Source organism: Mandrillus leucophaeus, unplaced genomic scaffold (genome assembly GCF_000951045.1).
Source record: "Mandrillus leucophaeus isolate KB7577 unplaced genomic scaffold, Mleu.le_1.0 Scaffold166, whole genome shotgun sequence".
Classification (NCBI taxonomy): Eukaryota; Metazoa; Chordata; class Mammalia; order Primates; family Cercopithecidae; genus Mandrillus; species Mandrillus leucophaeus.
In genome coordinates, this window is record NW_012101654.1 from 2,497,374 (window position 1) to 2,517,075 (window position 19,702).

A 19,702-nucleotide genomic window follows, 5' to 3' on the forward strand; every position below is an offset into this window, starting at 1 on the left:
ATTCATTCTCCTTGCTCCTGGGACTCCAGTGATACACGTGTTAGACCATTTGACCTTGACCCAGAGGATAGGTCCCTGAGGCTCTGTGCGTTTTCCTTCAGCACCTCTCTCAGCTCTTCAGACGGGATAATTTCTCTGGATCTCTCTTCATGTTCACCGATTCTTCTGCCATATCCAGTCTACTGCTAATCTCATCCAGATAATTTTTCATTTTGTTTATTATACTTTTTAGTTCTAAAGTTTTGATTTGGTTCTATCATATTTTCCCATTTCTTTGTATGTCTATTAATATTTTGTTGACTACAGGACATTTTAGATACATGGTATAGAAACTCTTGATGTTGTTACCTGACGCCAAAGAGTGTTGCTCCTGTTACAGTAAGCAGTTCAGTTACTGGCTGGTCACCTTGAACATGTGTCGGCTTGTATTATATTTTGTTAGTACAGATCTGTGGAAAGTCCAAAGTGTTTTCCAGACTTCTTTAATTTGTTGGAACTCAACCTCTGAATTCTGTCTTCTCTGAAGATTGTTTGGTTTCAAGCTTTGTTAGGATGGGCCTGGGGTCTTACTTTAGGGCATGATTCTTACTCCTAAGGCACAGCCTTCTGATGTCTTTGGGATCCTAGGGGTGTTAACAGTGTGTTGGAGGTGTTCATGACATCAGTGTCCCTAATGCACTACTTGTCTCAACCTCAAGTATCTCTATTTCTCTTTCAACCCCATTGCAGCTGCTGTCTTATAAGCCTTGGGGCAGAGAATTCTCACCCTGCACATGCACAGCACAGCCTTTGGCTACAGCCCTTGGAACCCCCACTAGGACTTCTGGTCCTCCCTCTCTGAATGGCATCCTCTTCTCCAGTTTCCTGCCCTGCAGATCCAGCCACTTTGTTTTTCTCACACTCCGACCTCTGTTTTCTCTATAGCCGAACAACTGTGGTCTGCTCAGACTCCAGCTCTGTGCAATGGTTGGGGAACTTTCCCCAAGAAAAGAACTGGCTGGTTGTGGGGCTTACCTTGTGAGTCTCCCTCCCCTCAGGGATTACAGTCTTGCGCTGCCCGTTGTGCGCTACTGGAAACCATTTGCCTCCTGTACTTTGGCCAGTTTCATATACTCCCTTATATACAGGCTGAAAGCTGGTCCAGTGTCAGTTCTCCAGCATTTCTGGAAGTAGAAGCTTTGTCTCTATAATTAGAGGACATGTTACAACTCATGTTGCCATATGTTCCAGACATGGGCTGTTTGCTACCCACTCTACCGACAGTAAACACTGGATTAGCCATGTGGTAGGACTACTCTGACCTAAAGCCATTTCCAGTGCTTACTTTGAAGGAGGAGCCTTTGGAGACAGATTTAGCATCAGACTCAGCATGTTCCATTTGCAGAGGAGAGAAAGGCTGGAGGGAAAGAGGCCCTGGGTATCTTTGGTCAAATTTTTGCCTGCCATTTTATTTTAGGACCAGTATCTGGATAAGAAACGCATTTCTTGAATGATAGAAAATGTGTTCCTAAGGAAATACACAGTATTTTAGCAATTAGAGATAAAGGCTTTATAATTTTACATCTAGATAAACACCCTGATATTGCAGGTCAAAAAAATTAGATAAATATTGATGGAAAGCTGACATCAAAGTACCTACTGAGGTCTTATTTATGATCTCAAGAATGGGAAGATCCAGTGTTAGCGTATCCTCTCTCACGAGTAGGGGACGGGGGTGGTTATTCAGTGCCTGTGAGATTTTCCCTCTACTACAAATTCTCAAGGAAGAAAATGTTAGAGAAGCAACAATGTGGCATCTAAAGCAATAAGATGATGCATGTGACCCCAAGTATCTCTTGCCCTCTGAACCCCTATGAAATTCCAAGGAGCCATACTAGAAGTATGTGCAAATAACCCAGAGCCAGCCGAGGACCACATTTTGATTATTCCTGCTTCCCTCATTATTGGCTTTTATTATTAGCTAACATCGAAGTTCTATCTAGGACAATGTATATGCATGACATACTCACGACATCCAGTTATGATCCACTTTTTAGTGTGCATACCTCGTTTGATTGTCAAATAATTTAACTTCTGTATAGCATTGATGTCATCGTTTATGCTTATATCTGGCACTTGTTGCTACAAAGGTCCTTTGGGATCACATGCTAAATGCAAAGATAGTAACGTGGTGCATCATTGCTACAATTTTGTTTTTAGAAAATCATTTACCATATTTACTTAACCTAACATTTTAAATCCCCCAATCCAGTATCAAAACAAGATGAAACCAGCAGTTGCATCATTTATTAAACTAGTATCACAGAAGAACGCTCCATGTAACCTGAAAAATCAAAAGTAGAAGGAAAAAAAATAACTTAGGCAAACGTAAATGATAATGTTAAATAAAAGAATACAAAAAAACTCTCCTTCGAAACTGCACCTGCATTTTAGGTGGACTTTAGAAGATTGTGGTGTTTCTATAACTGTCAATAAGCATTCATAAGACCCCAGAACAGAGCTTCACAGCCAAGCAGAAATAAATGATGCCTAACGCTAATGCTTTTGACAGAATCGGAGCAAAAGAAATACATAATTTCACTCACTCTTAATTTGTACACAGGCCATCTAGAAAGCTCCTAGTTTTGCTTTTAGTAGCATCTGTACACTCGGTTTTTTCAGACAAGAAGTCAGCTAGGGTAAAATAAAATGTATTCCAATATGAGCAATTTTATATGAGAATCTGCAGAAACAAAAAGTAAATGATCTCTATGGCGTTTTTAAATTGTAACATTAAGTGCTAATGTGTGTGACATCCAGACGTCTGAAACCATAAACTGCTTTGTAAGTTAAATGCTGACGCTTCATTTGGGCAGTAAATCAGTTGTCACAGTGACTTACTGCAATGACAGCAAAAGCTCCAGCACTTTAGACAGTGGGATTTTTATGCTGCCAGCAGAAAGGTCTTTTCATAGACACTCTTACAAGAAATCAAGCTTCTATTCTATTAGCATCCAGCATTCGACCAATTTTTGACCTTAAAAATTGGTCATGTCATATGATTCAACCTAATATTTGATAAATACGAACTTTTAAAAGGTTGTTTTGGAATAAAAACATGAGTATCTCAATTTGCTGTTCAGAGTAGATGGACTGTCACTGTCAGATATCCAAGTGGTCGGCCGTTTTTCCTTCGGATTTTATAACTGGTTAGATCAATTCAAGCATACCCAACGGCTTCTCGGTGTTAGCCACCAAATTATAAGAGAAAAAAGCGAGCGGTGATGTCTCCCTCTACTGGCAGAAGATTAAAGGGTCCTCAGATGAAAAGCCAGGAAGCCTGGGTGGTGGAGGGAAAAAGGTTCAAAGTAAAAGAGAGAGGTAGAAAGGAAGAGACAAGAAAAAGAGAAGACGGAAAAAGCAGAAGTGGGAGAGAAATCAATGTGGAAAAAGGATAGAGGGAAGAGAGTTGGTGAGTGCAGAGAGCAAGAAAGTTAAGTAGAAAAGTCAACAAGAAACGGGCAAATAAGAATTAGAAGCAAAAGTTACAAAAAAAAAAAAAAAAGAGAGAGAGGGAGAAGTGTAAGAATATTTGTCATGGTCATCTCCACAGTAACCCTGAAAATACTGGCCATTTTCCCCCATGACTTTCTCAAATGGGAATCACAGCCATCGTCCTTGGAATTCTGGCAGAGTGAAAAATTAGGAAAAGCTCTTTTTAAAAAATCAGGTATCCCTGAGTCATTTGATATCTAAGTTTTTTCTAAGAAGCATATGTTCAAAACAGGCGACGTTTTGAGAGCATTTAATGAGAATTGTAAATTCCAGTCAGTAGAGTCATTGCACTACCCTTGGTTGGAATCTGACAAAATTCTGCTCTGTCCACGCCAGTGCCCTCTTCTGAGCCAACAGGAGATTTAGATGGGTGACACCCTGCAGAACAGAGCCTGGTCCCAGTGTGCCTCAGCTGAGATTTGCCTTCTAAATGGAAATCGGTTTGAATGTGGCAGAGTGTCTTCAAAGCTGTGAACTACACACAGGACTCAGACACTTAGGTGCCTGGTACCAGTGGCCCTGCCCCCTGCTATCACCTCAGCAGGAAAGCTGGGGAGGGCACAGACAGTAGGCTCATGGTTGATACGAAAGCCTTCCCTCTATCAGGGGAAACACCCATAGCAGACTTAAAAAGACAGTCATCTTTTAAGATGTTTAAACAAATCTGCGTAGAAGAGGTGCTTATCATCGGGTAAGTCAGGGTTCCAAAGAGTCATTTGGAAAACATTTCTGAGTGACTTCTATATAGATTTTTTAAATTAAATGGCTTACGGGCTGGGCACAGTGGCTCACACCTGTCATCTCAGCACTTCGGGAGGTCTGCGGATCACTTGAGGTCAGGAGTTCAAGACCAGCCTGGCCAACGTGGTAAAACCCCATCTCCACTAAAAAAAAAAAAAATACAAAAATTAGCCAGGCATGGTGGTGCATGCCTGTAATCCCAGCTTCTCAGAAGGCTGAGGTAGGAGAATTGCTTGAACCTGGGAGGCAGAGGCTGCAGTGAGCCAAGATCGCGCCACTGAACTCCAGCCTGGGTGACAGAGTGAGGCTCCATCTCACAAAAACAAAACACAAAAAAATTAAACGGCTTAGGCTAAACTTTTTCTTTCACAAATATTATTTCACACCTTCTTCAAGTCCTTAAGCCCTTGACAAACTCAAGAGCATTTCCAACAAGGTCCTGGCCAGTGAGGCCCACACAGTGTTTGCTCCAGTTCTTAACGAGTCGTAGGTAGAGCATGGCAAAGTGCCAATAGGTATGGCTGGAGTGGGCCAGGATTGGAGCAGTCTGAACCATGCCATGGGAGACCCCCTTTAAGAAAAAGCAAATCTCCATGAGATATGCTTTTTCTTAAGTATGCAGAGAACGAGGCCTTGGAAAGAGGCTGTGTAAGTAAAGGAGCCTGAAGCATCATTAGGTTCCCAGTAAAGCCACCTCTAGGGCTGTTATCTGTGTTTTAAGTTAGCAAAGGATGTTTGCAAATAGAAGTCTCCAAAGTGCACCCAACTCTGCATCAACCCCAACAGAGAACACAAGCTCTCAGGAGCTTAACCAACCGCTGCTGACAACCACCTTCTCCGAGAAGGTTCTCACGGGTGTGCAGGAGCTCTTTGCAGGCTTAGGTGGCAGAGAGGTGATCAGGGGAGAGGAAAAGCGCCAGTAGCTGATGGGGTAGTGCAGAGGAGAAGAATGGACAAGAGAGGGGGAAAAAGACAGAAAGTGGAAGAGAGCCCACCTCTCCCCAGAGAGGGAGGGTGAAATAAACACAGGGATGAGGAGAGCCCACCTCTCCCCAGAGGGAAGGTGAAAGAGACAGGGTTGGGAGGAGAGGAGCCCTCGTCTGCCCTCAGGCTCCTACTGTGTGACCTTGACCATCGCCTCTAGCTCCACCCTCAAACATATTTTTCTGTGAGTCTGTGAGAGTCAGTCAGAAGTACTTGGGCTGATCCCTAAAACAGAATATGCCAATTAGTCTTCAGTGGAAAAGACTTTCTTCAGGTCAACAGAGACAAGCAAATCTAATTTGCAATTTCCTTGTTCCTGAGAGCCGGGGGGTATTGTGTGGACAGAAAGCATTAGGATGAGTGAGGGCTCCAGAGGGGAAGCTTGAAAACGAGATGCCTTGGTCCAGCAAGAGCGCTGGCTCGCCAGCCGAACTCTCTGAAGTGGCAGCTCAGTCCTGGGCTCATTCCCAGGCCCGGCCTGCTGGAGGCTGTGCGCAGTTACAGGAAATGGGAGTGCCGCTGTGGCTCAGCTGCCTCTGTCAGGAAGAATACGAAACGGTGATGTTCATAAAACATTCTTTGCAAAGCTCAGTCTACCCAAACCCTGGTATAGTTTCCAGAAGATGAATGTTTAATCAGTGAGGCTGGTCTGCCTCCACCTCTGCCTTGTCAAGACTGAGCCCATGTTCTGAGCAGAGCTGACAGCATGGGAGAGTGCGAGCAGCCGACACAGGCCACAGCTCTCTGCAGCCTGACAGCCTCCTGCTCAGTAGCCCCCACCAGAAGGGACCTGCACCCTGAGCTGAAATTCCCTGCAAGAACAGAGAAAGCTACTCTGTTGCCCACCTGACAGCTTGGAGAAGCACCGCTGTGGCACAAATGATTCTGGTGATGAGTAGAAAAATGAGCGCATTAAAGGATTGTTAACACTTCACAGTCAGCCCCTTCCAAGTACTTTTTATTTATTTATTTATTTAGAGACAGGGTCTTGCTCTGTCACCCAGGCTGGAGTACAGTGGCACGATCTCAGCTCACTGGAACCTCTGCCTCCTGGGCTCAAGTGATTCTCCTGCCTCAGCCTCCAGAGCAGCTGGGACTACATTTGTGTGCCACCATGCCCAGCTAATTTTTGTATTTTTTTGTAGAGATGAGGTTTTGCCATGCTGCCCAGGCTGGTCTCGAACTCCTGAGCTCAGGTGATCCTGCCTGCCTTAGCCTCCCAAAGTGCTGGGATGATAGGCGTGAGCCACCGCGCCCAGCCCCCCTCCCAAGTAGGTTCTAATGGCCTTTCCTTTCCTCTGAATAACCCCACTCCCCTCCGCTCCCCCGGACCCCACTTTGACACCTTTCTTTCTCAGGCTTTACCCAGCTTCTCAGTGTTTTGCAATTTCACTACCCGGGTTGAAGCCACAGAAAAGCAAGGATCTTCCGTGAGACTTGCTTGCCCTCTTCATAACTCCACTATGAGCTTTACTCTTGCCTAGGACCTAGTCTTTGAGCATCTAAAACCTGCAGATTTCTGAAGACTGCAGCCCCTCAACCTTCTCTTCTAGGCTGGAGGGTGGCTCAGGGGTGGCCTGCCTACTACTTGTGATTTTAGAAAGAAACCCATGAGGCCGAGAAGGAAGCGTGCACTGCACGAAATAAGCACCTTGGGATCGGCTTCGGCTGAACTTCCTCCCTCCAGTCGAGGCTGTATTGTGCATGTTGGCCCTGCACGGCTCCGGCTGCAGGGGTATGAGCAATGGCAGTTCTGGGCATGTCTCATCAGGAAGAGGTTGGCACACCTAAATCACAAAGCCATTGGTGAGTGAGTAGTTCTTAAGTAACTCTAGCCTTCTGATAAAGAGGAGGCGATGAAAGACCAAATAACATTTATTAAGCATCTGCTGTGTCAAATGCCTAATAGTGGAAAGAGGTCTACCCCAGCTTCAAATCCTGGATCGATCCCTTACTTTCATCTGTAAGGTCTTGATCACGCTGCCCAACCCATCCGTGTCCCAGGGTCTTCATTTGTGAAGAGGGAAAGCAAGCTCGTCGTAAGAACTCTGCAGAAGTGGAGCGGAGCAGCCAGTTTCAAGCTTGAGCACAGAGTCCCAAGTTGCTCCCCTAATATCCATGCCTATTCCTCCTCCTTCCCATCGAAACACTGCTCCTGAATCTCACTGAGAAGGTGCTGCACAGGCTTAAGTTGAAGGTGTCCAAGTCCCGTTAAGTCTCTTCTAGCTGTTCTGAAAGTTGCCCATAGTTCAAGGAGAAGGTCTGCAGAGCTATCGGGGTGCCCGTTGCATAGGCTGAACAAGTGCTTACACTATCTTCTTGGCCCAGTGAGCAAAGGGAAACAGGACACAAGGTAGATGTCATGTGACTTAAGTGGAAGAATAGGAAACATCTTCTCAAGTGTGGGCATTCTCAGACCACAGAGACTTGGGGAATGGCTCTTGAAGCTGTTGGAAATTTAGCAGTGGAGAATTCTAGGCTTTTACCAAACAATCTGATCAGACCCTCAAGGGCTTCTGTCACCCATGTACTTTTCTCTCTGTTTTTGGTGGTAAAATAGACACGGCATAATATTGGCCATTTTAACCATTTGTAAGTATAAGTTCAGTGGTATTAAATCCGCTGATGTTGTTCTGCAACCACCACTACCACCCATCTCCAGGGCTTCTTCATCTTCCCTGCCTGAAACTCTGCATGCCTTAAACACCAGCTCCCTCCTCCTCCCGTCCCCCACCCCAGCAGCCACCATTCTTCCTTCTCTCTAAGAACATGACCCTCCAGGGACCTCGTATCAGTGGAATCACAGTTATTCGTCTTTTTGTGACTGGCTTGTTTCACTTAGCATGCTGTCCTCAAGGTCCACCCATCTAGTGGATGTGTCCGAATGCACTTCCTTTTTAAGGCTGAATCACTAACATTGTGTGTCTACACTGCACCTTGTCCCTGCTGTCGTTCATCAGTGGACACTTGAGTTGCTTTTGACTTTTGACTTACTATCAATAACATTGCTATGAACATGGGTGTACAACCCCTGTATTTTTAAAACAATGTGGTTTAAAAAATGGTTTTCAGCATACAAGAAACGGCCACCCACTGCTGTAGGTGGCCTGTGACTCTGTCCAAGAGATTTTTCAATTGTGTCCTTTAAATTGGGAACCAAGGCCACTGGCTTCATGATCAGTGCTGCATGTTATGACCGGGCACCCGTGGTAACTTCATTTGAGCAGAGGCGATTGCAGCACCAGGCCCTGGGTGTCTCTCCCAATGCACCTGGGCCACTCTACGCGCTCCCTGCCTGGCTGACTGAGGTGTCACTAACGGTTTCTCTCTTCTCGCACCCCGCCCTCCCCGCCCATGCCCTGTCCCCGTCCCTCCCCACCTCTGCCCCCTCCTGTCCACCTTCTCTTTGCTGGCGCCTCCTGCTCTCCAGTGCGACCAAGACCAGTGCATTCAGAGCACCAAATTCGTTTTGCAGGCCGCGGCCACCCCCCTGCTGCAGAGCGAGCCCAGCCTCACCAGCGACGAGCTGCACCTACCTGGGAAGCCCGGCCTGGGCACGCCCTGCGCCAGCCTCACACTGGGCCCGCCCACGCCGCCCGCCTCCATGCCCAACCTCGCCGAGGCCACGCTCGCGGACGTGATGCCCCGGAAAGATGAGCACATGGGCCACCAGTTCCTGACGCCCGATGAGGCGCCCTCGCCCCCCAGGCTGCTGGCGGCGGGCAGCCCCCTGGCGCACAGCCGCACCATGCACGTGCTGGGCCTGGCCAGCCAGGACTCCCTGCACGAGGACTCCGTGCGCGGCCTGGTGAAGCTCAGCTCCGTGTGACCCGTGTGGCCCCAGGCTGGGGAGGCACCAGAGGCTCCTCCACGGGCAGCAGGAGTGAGCGGAGGGGTGTGCTCCACAGCGACTCCCCCAGCCAATGCCATGGTGGAGATAACAGCCCCAGGTCTGGGGGACACAGACCACTTAGAACGGCACAGGGCGGCCGGCCCTGGATGCTGAGAGCTTGGTTTCATTTGAATTTTCTTCCCCAACCTGAGTGCTTTGACACCAATGGAAACAGAGAAGTCGCTGCTTTCTTTTGGTGGGCCTGGGGACGGGGACCCTCCAGGGGTAGAATCGGAGTGTGTCTGCCCGCCCTTGTGACAGACACACGGAAGGCTTCTGACACTTGTGGCCAGACTGCAACTGCACTTACGTGTTATGCTACTAATATTTGAAACAGACATGCCATTCCATTTGTTAATTTTAAAAAAAGAAAAAAAAAATCCTAAAGGGAAAAAACCGACCAGGTGTGGATCTGCATGCCACGCTGCCGTCTGTGTTACAGTGGTGTTGCTGTTTCCAAGGAAGTGCTGCTTTCTTTTTCTTTTTTTAATTTTGTGAATTTTTAAGTGCTGTTTTGTTGGAAGACAGTGCAACGAACCGAGACTGATGGACAGTGTCCTCACTCAGCTTATTGGGCTGCGGCATCTGTGGAAAGGTGGCACCAGGGCTGCAGAGGGCGGCTGGGGTTCCGTCGTGTCGGGGGTCATTTCACCTTCTGTTTGGCCGCTCGATGAGGTCTCGTGTTGAGGTATTGTGTGCCGCGCCCCCCACAGTCTTCACCTCCGTGTGTGATGAAACTTCCCATGGACAGCCAATAAAATGACGTCCTCTGTTATTTTGGATCTGCGTACAGTTATCCTTAATAGCATAAATGAAAACAAAATCATCCAGATGGGGAGAGTTTTTTCTTGAAATATCCCTAGTGAGGAATAGTCCCCAAACAACCAAAAGTCAAATCTTTGAACTGGGAGATATTTATAGAATGATTTCTTAGATAAGAGGCGAGCTTTCCATCTTTTTTTTTCTTTAATTCTCTCTTTTTGACACCATCTTAGTGGAATTTGTTCTATGTTTGCAGTTTGCCGCGCAACAGTTGATTGGAAGTAGGGAGAGGGGAGGGGACGCTCAGGGAGAAGGGGTTCTGTCGGGCGTCTTCTGGGCTTCCTTCCGTGTTAATGTGTCACTCAATCCCAGAAGTGCAACTTGAGGTCCTAGTAAAGGTATCAGAAAATGAGGAGGAGAAATCGGCTTACAGTTTGGGCTGAGATCATGTAGGTCATCATCCTTCCCTGGACACTAATCAGAATGAAATTAAGAAAATGACCACTTTGTTCACTTTCATTGATCGCCTAGAAGGGAACTGGCTCTGGACTTAGGGAGTGTGTCACTATGGAGGCAGCTGCAGGGGACACAGCAACTCCTCTCCTGACTTCTTTCCAGACCATAAATCTAACAGCTAAAGCTACTCAAGTTCAAAGCCATGGCCCTGCTCCTTATAACCATATGAAAGACAAGGCACATTGACCATTGATACAAGTAACCCCAAATGATTTGCATTTATGGAAAAAGGCTATTTCTCCTGAGAAAGAGTTGCCATTTTATATAAAAGAAAAGAAGATAGGACAAAGAAAAGCACCCAAGTTTTATTTGGAATGAAGGCAATTCACAGGTCACAAAATAATTCATGCTCGAAAGGCCTGCAGAGTTCTTGCACTGTGATATCTTCGAGCCATCTTTGTTTTCACACTGCATGCACGTATAGAAAATGGAATAGGTCCATTCTGTGTAACCAGTTTTGATTTTTTGAACCACCTAATTACTTGTACCCACCTGCAATTTGTAATTAGTGGGGCGGTGCCGTCCTTACACAACCACACACGTGCACAGGCACCAACTCACAGGGATTCTCCTTGCCCACGCTACCTGTGAGGCTAAAGTGACAGCCCCACAAAGGAGCTTCCACAACTTTCCAAACCGTCTCTGCTCCTTGCCTCCTTCCACCTGCTCCCCAGAAGCCCCAGGAAGGAGTTGGCCCTGATGAGAAGGGTGTTCCACGGGTGACCATGAATCCAGCTCAGCCCTCACTCCGGTCCCATGTGTGGCCCAGTCCATTCCCAACTCCTTCCCCTGGAAAGGAAAATCATGGTCTTCAGAGGCCTCCCACTTCTAACATTTCCTAATTCAGTGGTTGCCGCTCTCCTATGACCAGCCCTTCTTCCCACCTCATTATGAAAAAATCCCAGAAGCCAGGATCACCACTCACTTGTCTTCACATAATGGACATTTACTTAATATTTATTATCAATTTCCCCACCTCCAACCCTGTCCCTGGTACACACTTGGCATCATTTATCCAATAGGGGATTGGGAATTTTGGCGAAATGAATCAAGGCTATTCAGGGTCAAGAGGGAGATTAACTTGAATGGACCAATTTGTTAGATTATTAATGTCTTAAAAACCAAAACCAGAGAGAAGCCCACAGCCCTGTCCTCTGTGGCTTGAAAAAGAAACCCAGCATCAGAGGAAATGAGCGATGATGCCCCCAGGGGCGCCCACTTGTGTTGGGCAGGAGGGATGGTCGGGGGGCAGCTCACCTGGCGAGGTGATGACTCTGCATTTCCCATGAACATATGTGACACGTACATAAATATGTATACACTTATGTTTGTAAATGTTGAATGGTTCCTTCTAGCTGTGGCTGAGTAGACGTTGGTGTTTCTAGCTTCTTTCAGTGTGTTAGCGATTGATTACATGCTAGCTATAAAAAGTAAAGTAAATATTTTACCATGCTATTAAAGCTTGGACCATTATCAAACACACACAAACACACACTCATTCTGCTGTTTAAAAATTCATCTGCGTTCATTCTCCCAGGAGTGCCCTGGGGGGACCACAGGTTTCCCGGCACTTGAAGGCTGAACTGAGCATCAGTGCCCTGGTCCGCAGGAAGCAGGGGGATGCTGCAGGAAGGCGGCAGGCAGCCTGCATCCGGGAGGGCACAGTGACGTGTCACTCCATTCTGCAGAAATTGGCCCAGCAATCGCGTTATGCCCATTCAAAAGATGCTTGTTCCAGCTTTCAAATGTGATGATTTCAGCCTGTGAGGACAATGCCATGTCCCCACCCTAAGCCAGCAAAATGCGAAATCTCTGTTCTGGCCCAGAATGGCACAAGGGAGGAGTCTTTTCAGAGTTCCATGCCACCCCGCAGCTTACTGTGGCCTTCGCCTGTTCTGTCTAGAATTGCCAGCTGGGGCTCCAAGTGAGGAGCAAATGCATTTTATGAGCCATGTTCCTGCGGAGACCTGATGGGCCAGGCCCTCTGTGGCTTTGAAAGTCCCTAAGCTCTTCACATCCTTGGCCTGGGCCTTCTTGTCTGACTCAACAGCAAGAAAAATAAACTTGCCAAAATTGGCAGTAGGTGTCCTTGACACAGGGGCTTGTGATGGCATTGCCCAGAAAATGCTGGAACCAGAACTGGTCAGAGACTTTGAAGGGCACAGCCTGGCGGGCTATTCCCGAGGGTCTCAGGTCTCTGCCCACCCCACTACTCTGCAGCAAACGCTTCTCTTTTACCTGACTTCTCCTTTCAGACCTCAGCCTACAACCATCCTCTTCATGCCAGGAACCGACTGCCTCTCAGCCTCGGCTTAGGGTTTTGAGTTCACCGGAAGGGATCAGGGGTTTGCGTTAATATAAGGAATCTTCCCAGAGGGAGTTGCCCTTCATTCATCCACAAGAGTACATTGAGTTCGTTTAGTTCTTGACCAAGTAAGAAAAGAATAAAGGAGAACAAATATGGAATAATCTTTTCTAATTAATGCCTTACTACTGTTTTGAAGCTGAGCCTAAATCAAATCAATGTTTACATTTTCTATCAAGTACATATGAGCTGTGGGAGTCTAGCATATTCTTGTCCAAAAGAGAGAGACTTTCAAATGAATTCGTATTCCTCCTGGTCCCCTCCACCTATTGTGGAGGTCTGCATGTGGCGTTGTATGCTGTTTTCCAAGGTACCTCATTTAAAAAAACAAAACACAAAAAAACACTGCCTCTCATTTGTTCCCTTAAAACATCTCTCTCTCATAAAACTAAGTTATCACTGAAATATTAAACGATCTGAAGCGTCTCTTTTTTTTTCAAATAAATGTCAAAGATGGTAATAGTTTGTAAATCAGTAAATCCTCTGTCCATCTGCCCATTGTCCATGGTCCTGATAATAGAGCCAAGATGGATTTTCACATGTAAGTGGTTAGTCCATTAATCCAGCCATTAAAAGTAGTTGGGAGAGTGAAGATTAGGTGGTTTCTGGAGCAACCGAATTTGCAGCTGCCACAAAACTAGATAAATGGCCACAACTGGAGTTATTTTTCGATCTCATAAACCCCAGGAATTACACACAGAATGGACTGAAAAGCAGACAAGCATGTTGTGCTATTGCAGAGACTTTTCTACCCAGCAAGTGTTGAATTTTTAAAAGAAACTTAATATTGGTGATGAAGATATGAATGGACAACTCTCTTACTTGCCCTCGATGTTTCAAGATGCCTGGTGAAACCGAGAGGCCACGTGGCATATCCAAGGAGACATCGTTTCTGGGTTCTATATGAATAGAGATGGTTTAAGCCTGCAATTTAAAAAAAAAACAAAAAACAAAAATGGTTGAAGCCCTGCTAACTTTTTCCCAGAGCATTCTGGGTTGATATTTCATAGTCAAACGTTTTGGCATGAGGAAAAAAAAAGCATTTTAAACTCTTAGTGAATTCAAAGCTCTAAATCCAAACAATGGTGAACACATGTACATAACATTTCATGTTTTCAGAGATATGTATGCTTATTTAAGTGCCTTTCATGTTTTAATCAATGTTTGCAGAATTTATCTTAAACCTGAGATGAATTAAAAAATCATTTACCTCCTTCAATAAAAACTGCTAATGGCATAAAATGTAAATTTCAATCTTTATAAGGTAGATATTGTCTTGGTCAACAAGATGTAGGGAAGGGGGCAATCGACTTGCACTTGGTGAATATGCACGGTGTGGACACCCATCTGTATAAGAATGAGGGTTTTCTGATCATAGAGATCAGATTGGTTTCCTCAACTGTGGTTCTCAACTGTTTCAGTTCTACTTTAGAGCAATGCAGAAATTTAAAGTCCCTAATCCAACATGTTCTATATGCCACCTTTTAACACATACACATGTGCGCGCGCACGCACACACACACACACACACACACACACACACCCCATCCTCACCAGATAAGAACTCCGTTTGGCTACTTATAACAAAATCCCCAAATAACAGCAGCTTAGGAAAAGAAATGTTTTTTCTGTTATGCAAAACAAGTGCAGAGGTAAGGCAATCCAGGGACATTGTGGTGGTTCTGCAGTGTCATCAGTGTCCTGGCTTCCTTCTCTCTGTTCTGCCATTCTTAGCACTGGCTTTCATCCTCAAGGTCACTTCATGGTCACAATACAGCTGCTACAGCACCAGCCATCACAGCCATATCCTTAGGTTTTCTATTAAGTACATATGCGCTATACATATGAGTCTAGCATATTCTTGTCCAAAAGAGAGAGACTTTCAAATGAATTTCTATTCATCCTGGTCCCCGCCACCTATTCTGGAGGTCTGTGTGGCATTGTATGCTGAAAGAAGGAGAAACGGGGAGGAGCAAAACGGGCACAGACACTTATGACTGCTCCCTTTAAAGAGATTCCCAGAAACCCCAATCTATGATTTTTCCATGATCGAAGTTAAGTCACATAACCACAGCTGGCTAAAAAGAAGGGTGGGAAGCATGGTGTTTTAGCTGGGCACATTCCTGCTCCAAATAATATTGGAGTTCTGTTGGTCAGGAAGAAGGGGGGCATGAGCATCCACTAGATAATCACAATAGAAAATTCCATCTCCTCCATTAGTGCAAGAGTGAGGCCCTCCAGCTAGAGCTCTGTCATCCTTCTCCTGTCCACTAAAAAGTTCTGCCTCATCCATCTACTGTTCTCTCCCTTCATCCATCTACTCTTCTCTCCCTTTACAGAGCATTCCTACCTGCTAAAGTAGGCTTGACCCCATCTCCTGCATGACCCAGGACCTGGCCCCTTCTCTCCTCCATGACCCCGGGATCCAGCCCCTACTCTCCTCCATGACCCCAGGATCTAGCCCCTTCTCTCCTGCAAAACCCAGGACCCAGCCCCTTCTCTCCTCCATGACCCCAGGATCTAGCCCCTTCTCTCCTCTGTGACCCAGGACCCAGCACTTAGGCCATCCTCTCCTCCAGGACCCAGGTCCCAGGACCCAGCCCCTTCTCTCCTCCATGACCCAGGACCCAGTTCTTTTATAATCTCTTGCATCTTCAATTTCTTCCCACCAGTTGTTTCTATAGGCCACCATACCATACTGCTACTTTGAAAACAAAACAAAACAAAAAAAAACTCACCTTCCTTGTCTCTCTATTCATCTTTAAGCGCTCATTCCTCTCATTGGCTTGTCTCTGTTCATCTTTAAGCACTCATTCTTCTCATTGTCAAGTATCTCAAGAGTGATCTGTCCTCCCATCTTCCATTTCCTCACTTCCCACTCTCTGTCAGCTTCCCTTCCCAGGATGCTTCTGAAATGCGCTCTCCATAATCTCCAGTGGCAAATCCTGTGGCCTGGCTGCATTCTCTTTTAACATTCCTGAAGCATCTGACACAGTTGAGCACCCCGTGCCCCTGGATCCGTGCGGCTGTCTGTATTGCAGGAGGCAGACAAGCGTGCAGGTGGGCGTCTCTGATGCTTGTATGCAGTGCTGTCTCCCTTTGGCCTGGGTGACACTGCTGTCTTTATTCCAGCTGACGTCTGCTTGCAATCTGCTTCCTTCTCACATCCCGCAAATGAGGACACATGGCAAGACTCCTTTCCCTGCCCTTTGGCCTTTGCTCTCTCCTCTGTTCCCCTGCAGAGACTTCACTGCTCCATTGCCTTCTACTCCTGCCTCTTCTATGGACTCAACTCTCCAGTGGCTGTCACCCTCCCCCAAGGACTAGCCCCACAGCTGAACCAGCTGCTTGCCAGGCAGAAGGAGGTTTAGCCAGGAATTTGGTTCCCGCTTGCCTGCAGCTGGTTCTGTAACCTCAGGCAGATCACAGAGCCCGTAGGCCTTAGTTTCCTTGGCCACAAATGCAACCGCTTCTGGGTACACCATGGTGTATGCTTGGCTCCATGTTCCCACTTACATATCCCATCACCACTGCCCCAAACCCAAATGCTTGAGATTGGAGTCAACGTCTTTCTCCCCAAACTGGCCTTTATTTTAGTTGAAGCTTCCCCAGGAGAGCCCCAAGCTTACACCTCTGGAGAGGCCTTTGACTTCCTTACTCTGCAGATCCAGGCGGGCCTCAAGCCCTGTCACTCTTCCTCTGCAGGATCCACAGAATCTGTCCTCCTTCTTCACTTTATCGCCACCTTCACCATCTAACCCAAAATGTGATGATGGCTGCGAAGAGCTCTCCTCCTGCTGAATGTTCCTGTTCCTGCCCATCCCATACAACCCAGGCATGTGTCATCCCAGCCATTGCCAGGCCCGTGTCAGATCCCAGGTGTCAGACCATCCACAGCTTTTTCTTCCCCATTTGCCCCTCAGACCAGCAGCTAAAGCCTCCGTAATCTGGTCCCAAATGGTTTCCCTTCTTCTTTTCCCTTCTCCCTGTCTCTCCCTCTCTGGCAATTCAGCCTCCTCCTTCCCTGGCAGAACCTGCCAGGCGCTTCCCACCCTCCACGTCTCCCTCTGCCCCTCTCTGCCTCTCTCCGCTTGTCTAAGGCCTTCCTACCTTCCCATTACCAACACATTTCATAGGAGCTGAGGGCCCCCTTTCCTCTAAATTCCTCAAATACTTGCTCCTTCACATATTTCTTTAAAATTGAGATATAATTTACATACCATGAGATTAGCCCTTTAAAAATGTACAGTTCCGTGTTTTTAGTATAATCGCAAGATCGTGCAAACATCACCACTAACCCAGAACATTTCCCTCACACATTTCATCCTTTTTCTAGACCACCTACTGTAGTTTCTGTCTTCATGTGAATGTCCTGTCTCCCAGTAACGCCTGAGAGCACCGTGATGGCTCAAGGGTTTTTGCTGTGGCACAGTGCCAGGCAGGGTCCTGCACCACCGGGGACCATCACTGCTCGGGAAGGGGGAGGTAGAGGTGACAAGGGTAACAGAGACAGCCTGTAAGGCACTGAGGACCCAAACTCCCCCAGGGACCTCGTGCTGACACCTAAGGGCCTCAGAGAAAAGCCCCCCTCCCTTTTAGTCCCCGCTATGTCCAACTGTGAGGAAAGGCTCCTGCTGTGACGTGAGTCCCTGTGTGGAGTTCAGCTGAGCCTGGAGCCAGTGCTACACGGTGCTAATGAGACCTCCTCACTCACCTTTGCAAGCCACCTGATGCTCCCCGTCCTTTCTTGTGGATAATTTGGGATAAAATTGGGGTCTTAAGTCAATTAAGATGTCATGTATTTCTAATAGAAAAACAGAATAATGGAACTTTCAAAAATATATATCATCTGGCAGGGTGCAGTGGCTCACACCTGTAATTCCAACACTCTGGGAGGCCAAGGTGGTCAGATCACCTGAGGTCAGGAGTTTGAGACCAGCCTGGCCAACATGGTGAAACTCTGCCTCTACTAAAAATTCCAAAATTAGTTGGGCGTGGTGGCATGCATCTGTAGTCCCAGCTACTTGGGAGGCGGAGGCCAAAGAATCACTTGAACCTGGGAGGCGGAGGTTGCAGTGAGTCGAGATCATGCCACTGCACTCCAGCCCGGGAGACAAAAGCGAAACTCCATCCCAAAACTAAAAAATAAAAATAAATAAATATGTGTGTGTGTGTGTGTGTGTGTGTGTGTGTATAATCAATAGTAGGATAACTTGGATTATTTGGGGATTGCATGCTTTAAAAATAATTTTAAAATAAAAACCTATTAGCCAGTTCCATTAACAAACACTTGTTGGACATGTGACACAGTACTTGTTCTGAGTAATGGGCATTGCTCTTTGTACTAAAAGCTCTAATACATATATGTTTTATAACACATGTGAAATGTTCAAACCACATTTTCTATGGCAAAATAGATGATGCATACTCTCTACCAACAGATTACATTTCATAAATTGGCTTGGAACTTGGAATATACTTTCCCATGGAAACAAAAATCGTCAATGGCTGTTAGACGCTACACCAGCTCACAAAATAGTTTACCTGAATAATATTAATAGTCCTAGGACCTAAGCAATCCTAAGCATTCCTGAACCCCTAAACTTCTTTGAGTTCTGAGCCCTGAGCCTGGGTATAAGACCCGCCAGCCCCAGAGCCCCTAGAGAATGGACTCCCCAGCCGCTGCTATTTCTACCTCACTACCAGATAGATTAAATCCATCTTAAGAAACAAGGAGCTCATCTGATTTCTTTAAAATCTCTACAAACAAACAAGAAAATGGAAAGAAATCCTTAAATTTTCTAATTCCAGAGATTTCAAAATCTTTCAAATCTCCCTTACAATGTATTTAAGGATCTCTTAAAGAATGAGCATTTCCTTTTTCTTGAAAGCCTATCAGAATTTCAGCTCAGATGATTTTCCACCAGAAATTCTAGATAACTCAGCAGCTAAATCCAACTTGAGTAAACATGGATGACTCAGTGGGGACTGACAAATTTTTGTTGTTAATATCCTGGATCAAAACATGCGGTGTGCTTTGAAATGTGCCTAGCTGACACATGTTTTAAAAAATTATTATTCTGTGAAGCCTTTTAGAAAGCTTTCCTTGAACTCATCACCCCACTGGAAAGGTACCAGGGAGATGATGACAAGCAAAGGTTTTTTTGTTTTGTTTTGTTTTGTTTTGTTTCTTTCTGGCAAAGTCTCGCTCTGTTGCCCAGGCTAGAGTGCAATGGTGCAATCTCAGCTCACTGCGACCTCTACCTCCCGGGTTCAAGCGATTCCCCTGCCTCAGCCTCCCAGGTAGCTGGGACTACAGACGCACGCCACCACGCTGGCTAATTTTTGTACTTTTAGTAGAGACAGGGTTTCACCATGTTAACCAGGCTGGTCTTGAACTCCTGATCTCAGGTGATCCTCCAGCCTTGGCCTCAGAAAGAGCTGGGATTACAGGCATGAGCCACTGCACCTGGCCTGCAGCATCTGTATCTTCTACTTGAGGTCTACTCTGAGGACTGATAAATTTTTTTTTTTTTTTTGAGATGGAGTTTCCCTTTCGTCATCCAGGCTAAACTGCAAAGGCACAGTCTCGGCTCACTGCAACCTCCACCTCCCAGGTTCCAGCGATTCTCCTGCCTCAGCCTCCTAAGTAGCTGGGATTGAAATTTAATTAGTTGGGTCAGTGTGGCAGCTGTGCTAGAAAACACGCTTTCTGGAGATAATGAGAACAGATGGCTTCAGAGGCCACCAATGGTTGTTTCCAACCCATCTTCTCATGGAAATGCCAAGTAGGGTTCGCCATGTGCCTGGATAACAACTGCAGGTCAGCAGTGCTGAGGCCACGGTGAGGCCCCGTCAGCTGATGCTCTGCTACCTAACGGGACTCCTGGTGCCTTGCCTTCTGCAGC

At 46.4% G+C, this 19,702-nt stretch overlaps 1 protein-coding gene across 2 annotated transcripts in view; it reads left to right on the forward strand.

Annotated features, from left to right (window-relative positions):
* ZDHHC14 (zinc finger, DHHC-type containing 14) overlaps positions 1–9,933 on the forward strand; it is a 312,219-nt gene extending 302,286 nt beyond the window's left edge. The window contains exon 9 of one of the 2 annotated variants that reach the window (XM_011976423.1): positions 8,690–9,933. In XM_011976423.1, the coding sequence (XP_011831813.1) occupies positions 8,690–9,088 (399 nt within the window). In that variant the 3' untranslated portion in view covers positions 9,089–9,933. The remainder of the gene's footprint in view (positions 1–8,689) is intronic. The other variant, XM_011976424.1, reaches the window with a different exon arrangement.
* The last annotated feature ends 9,769 nt before the right edge of the window (positions 9,934–19,702 follow it).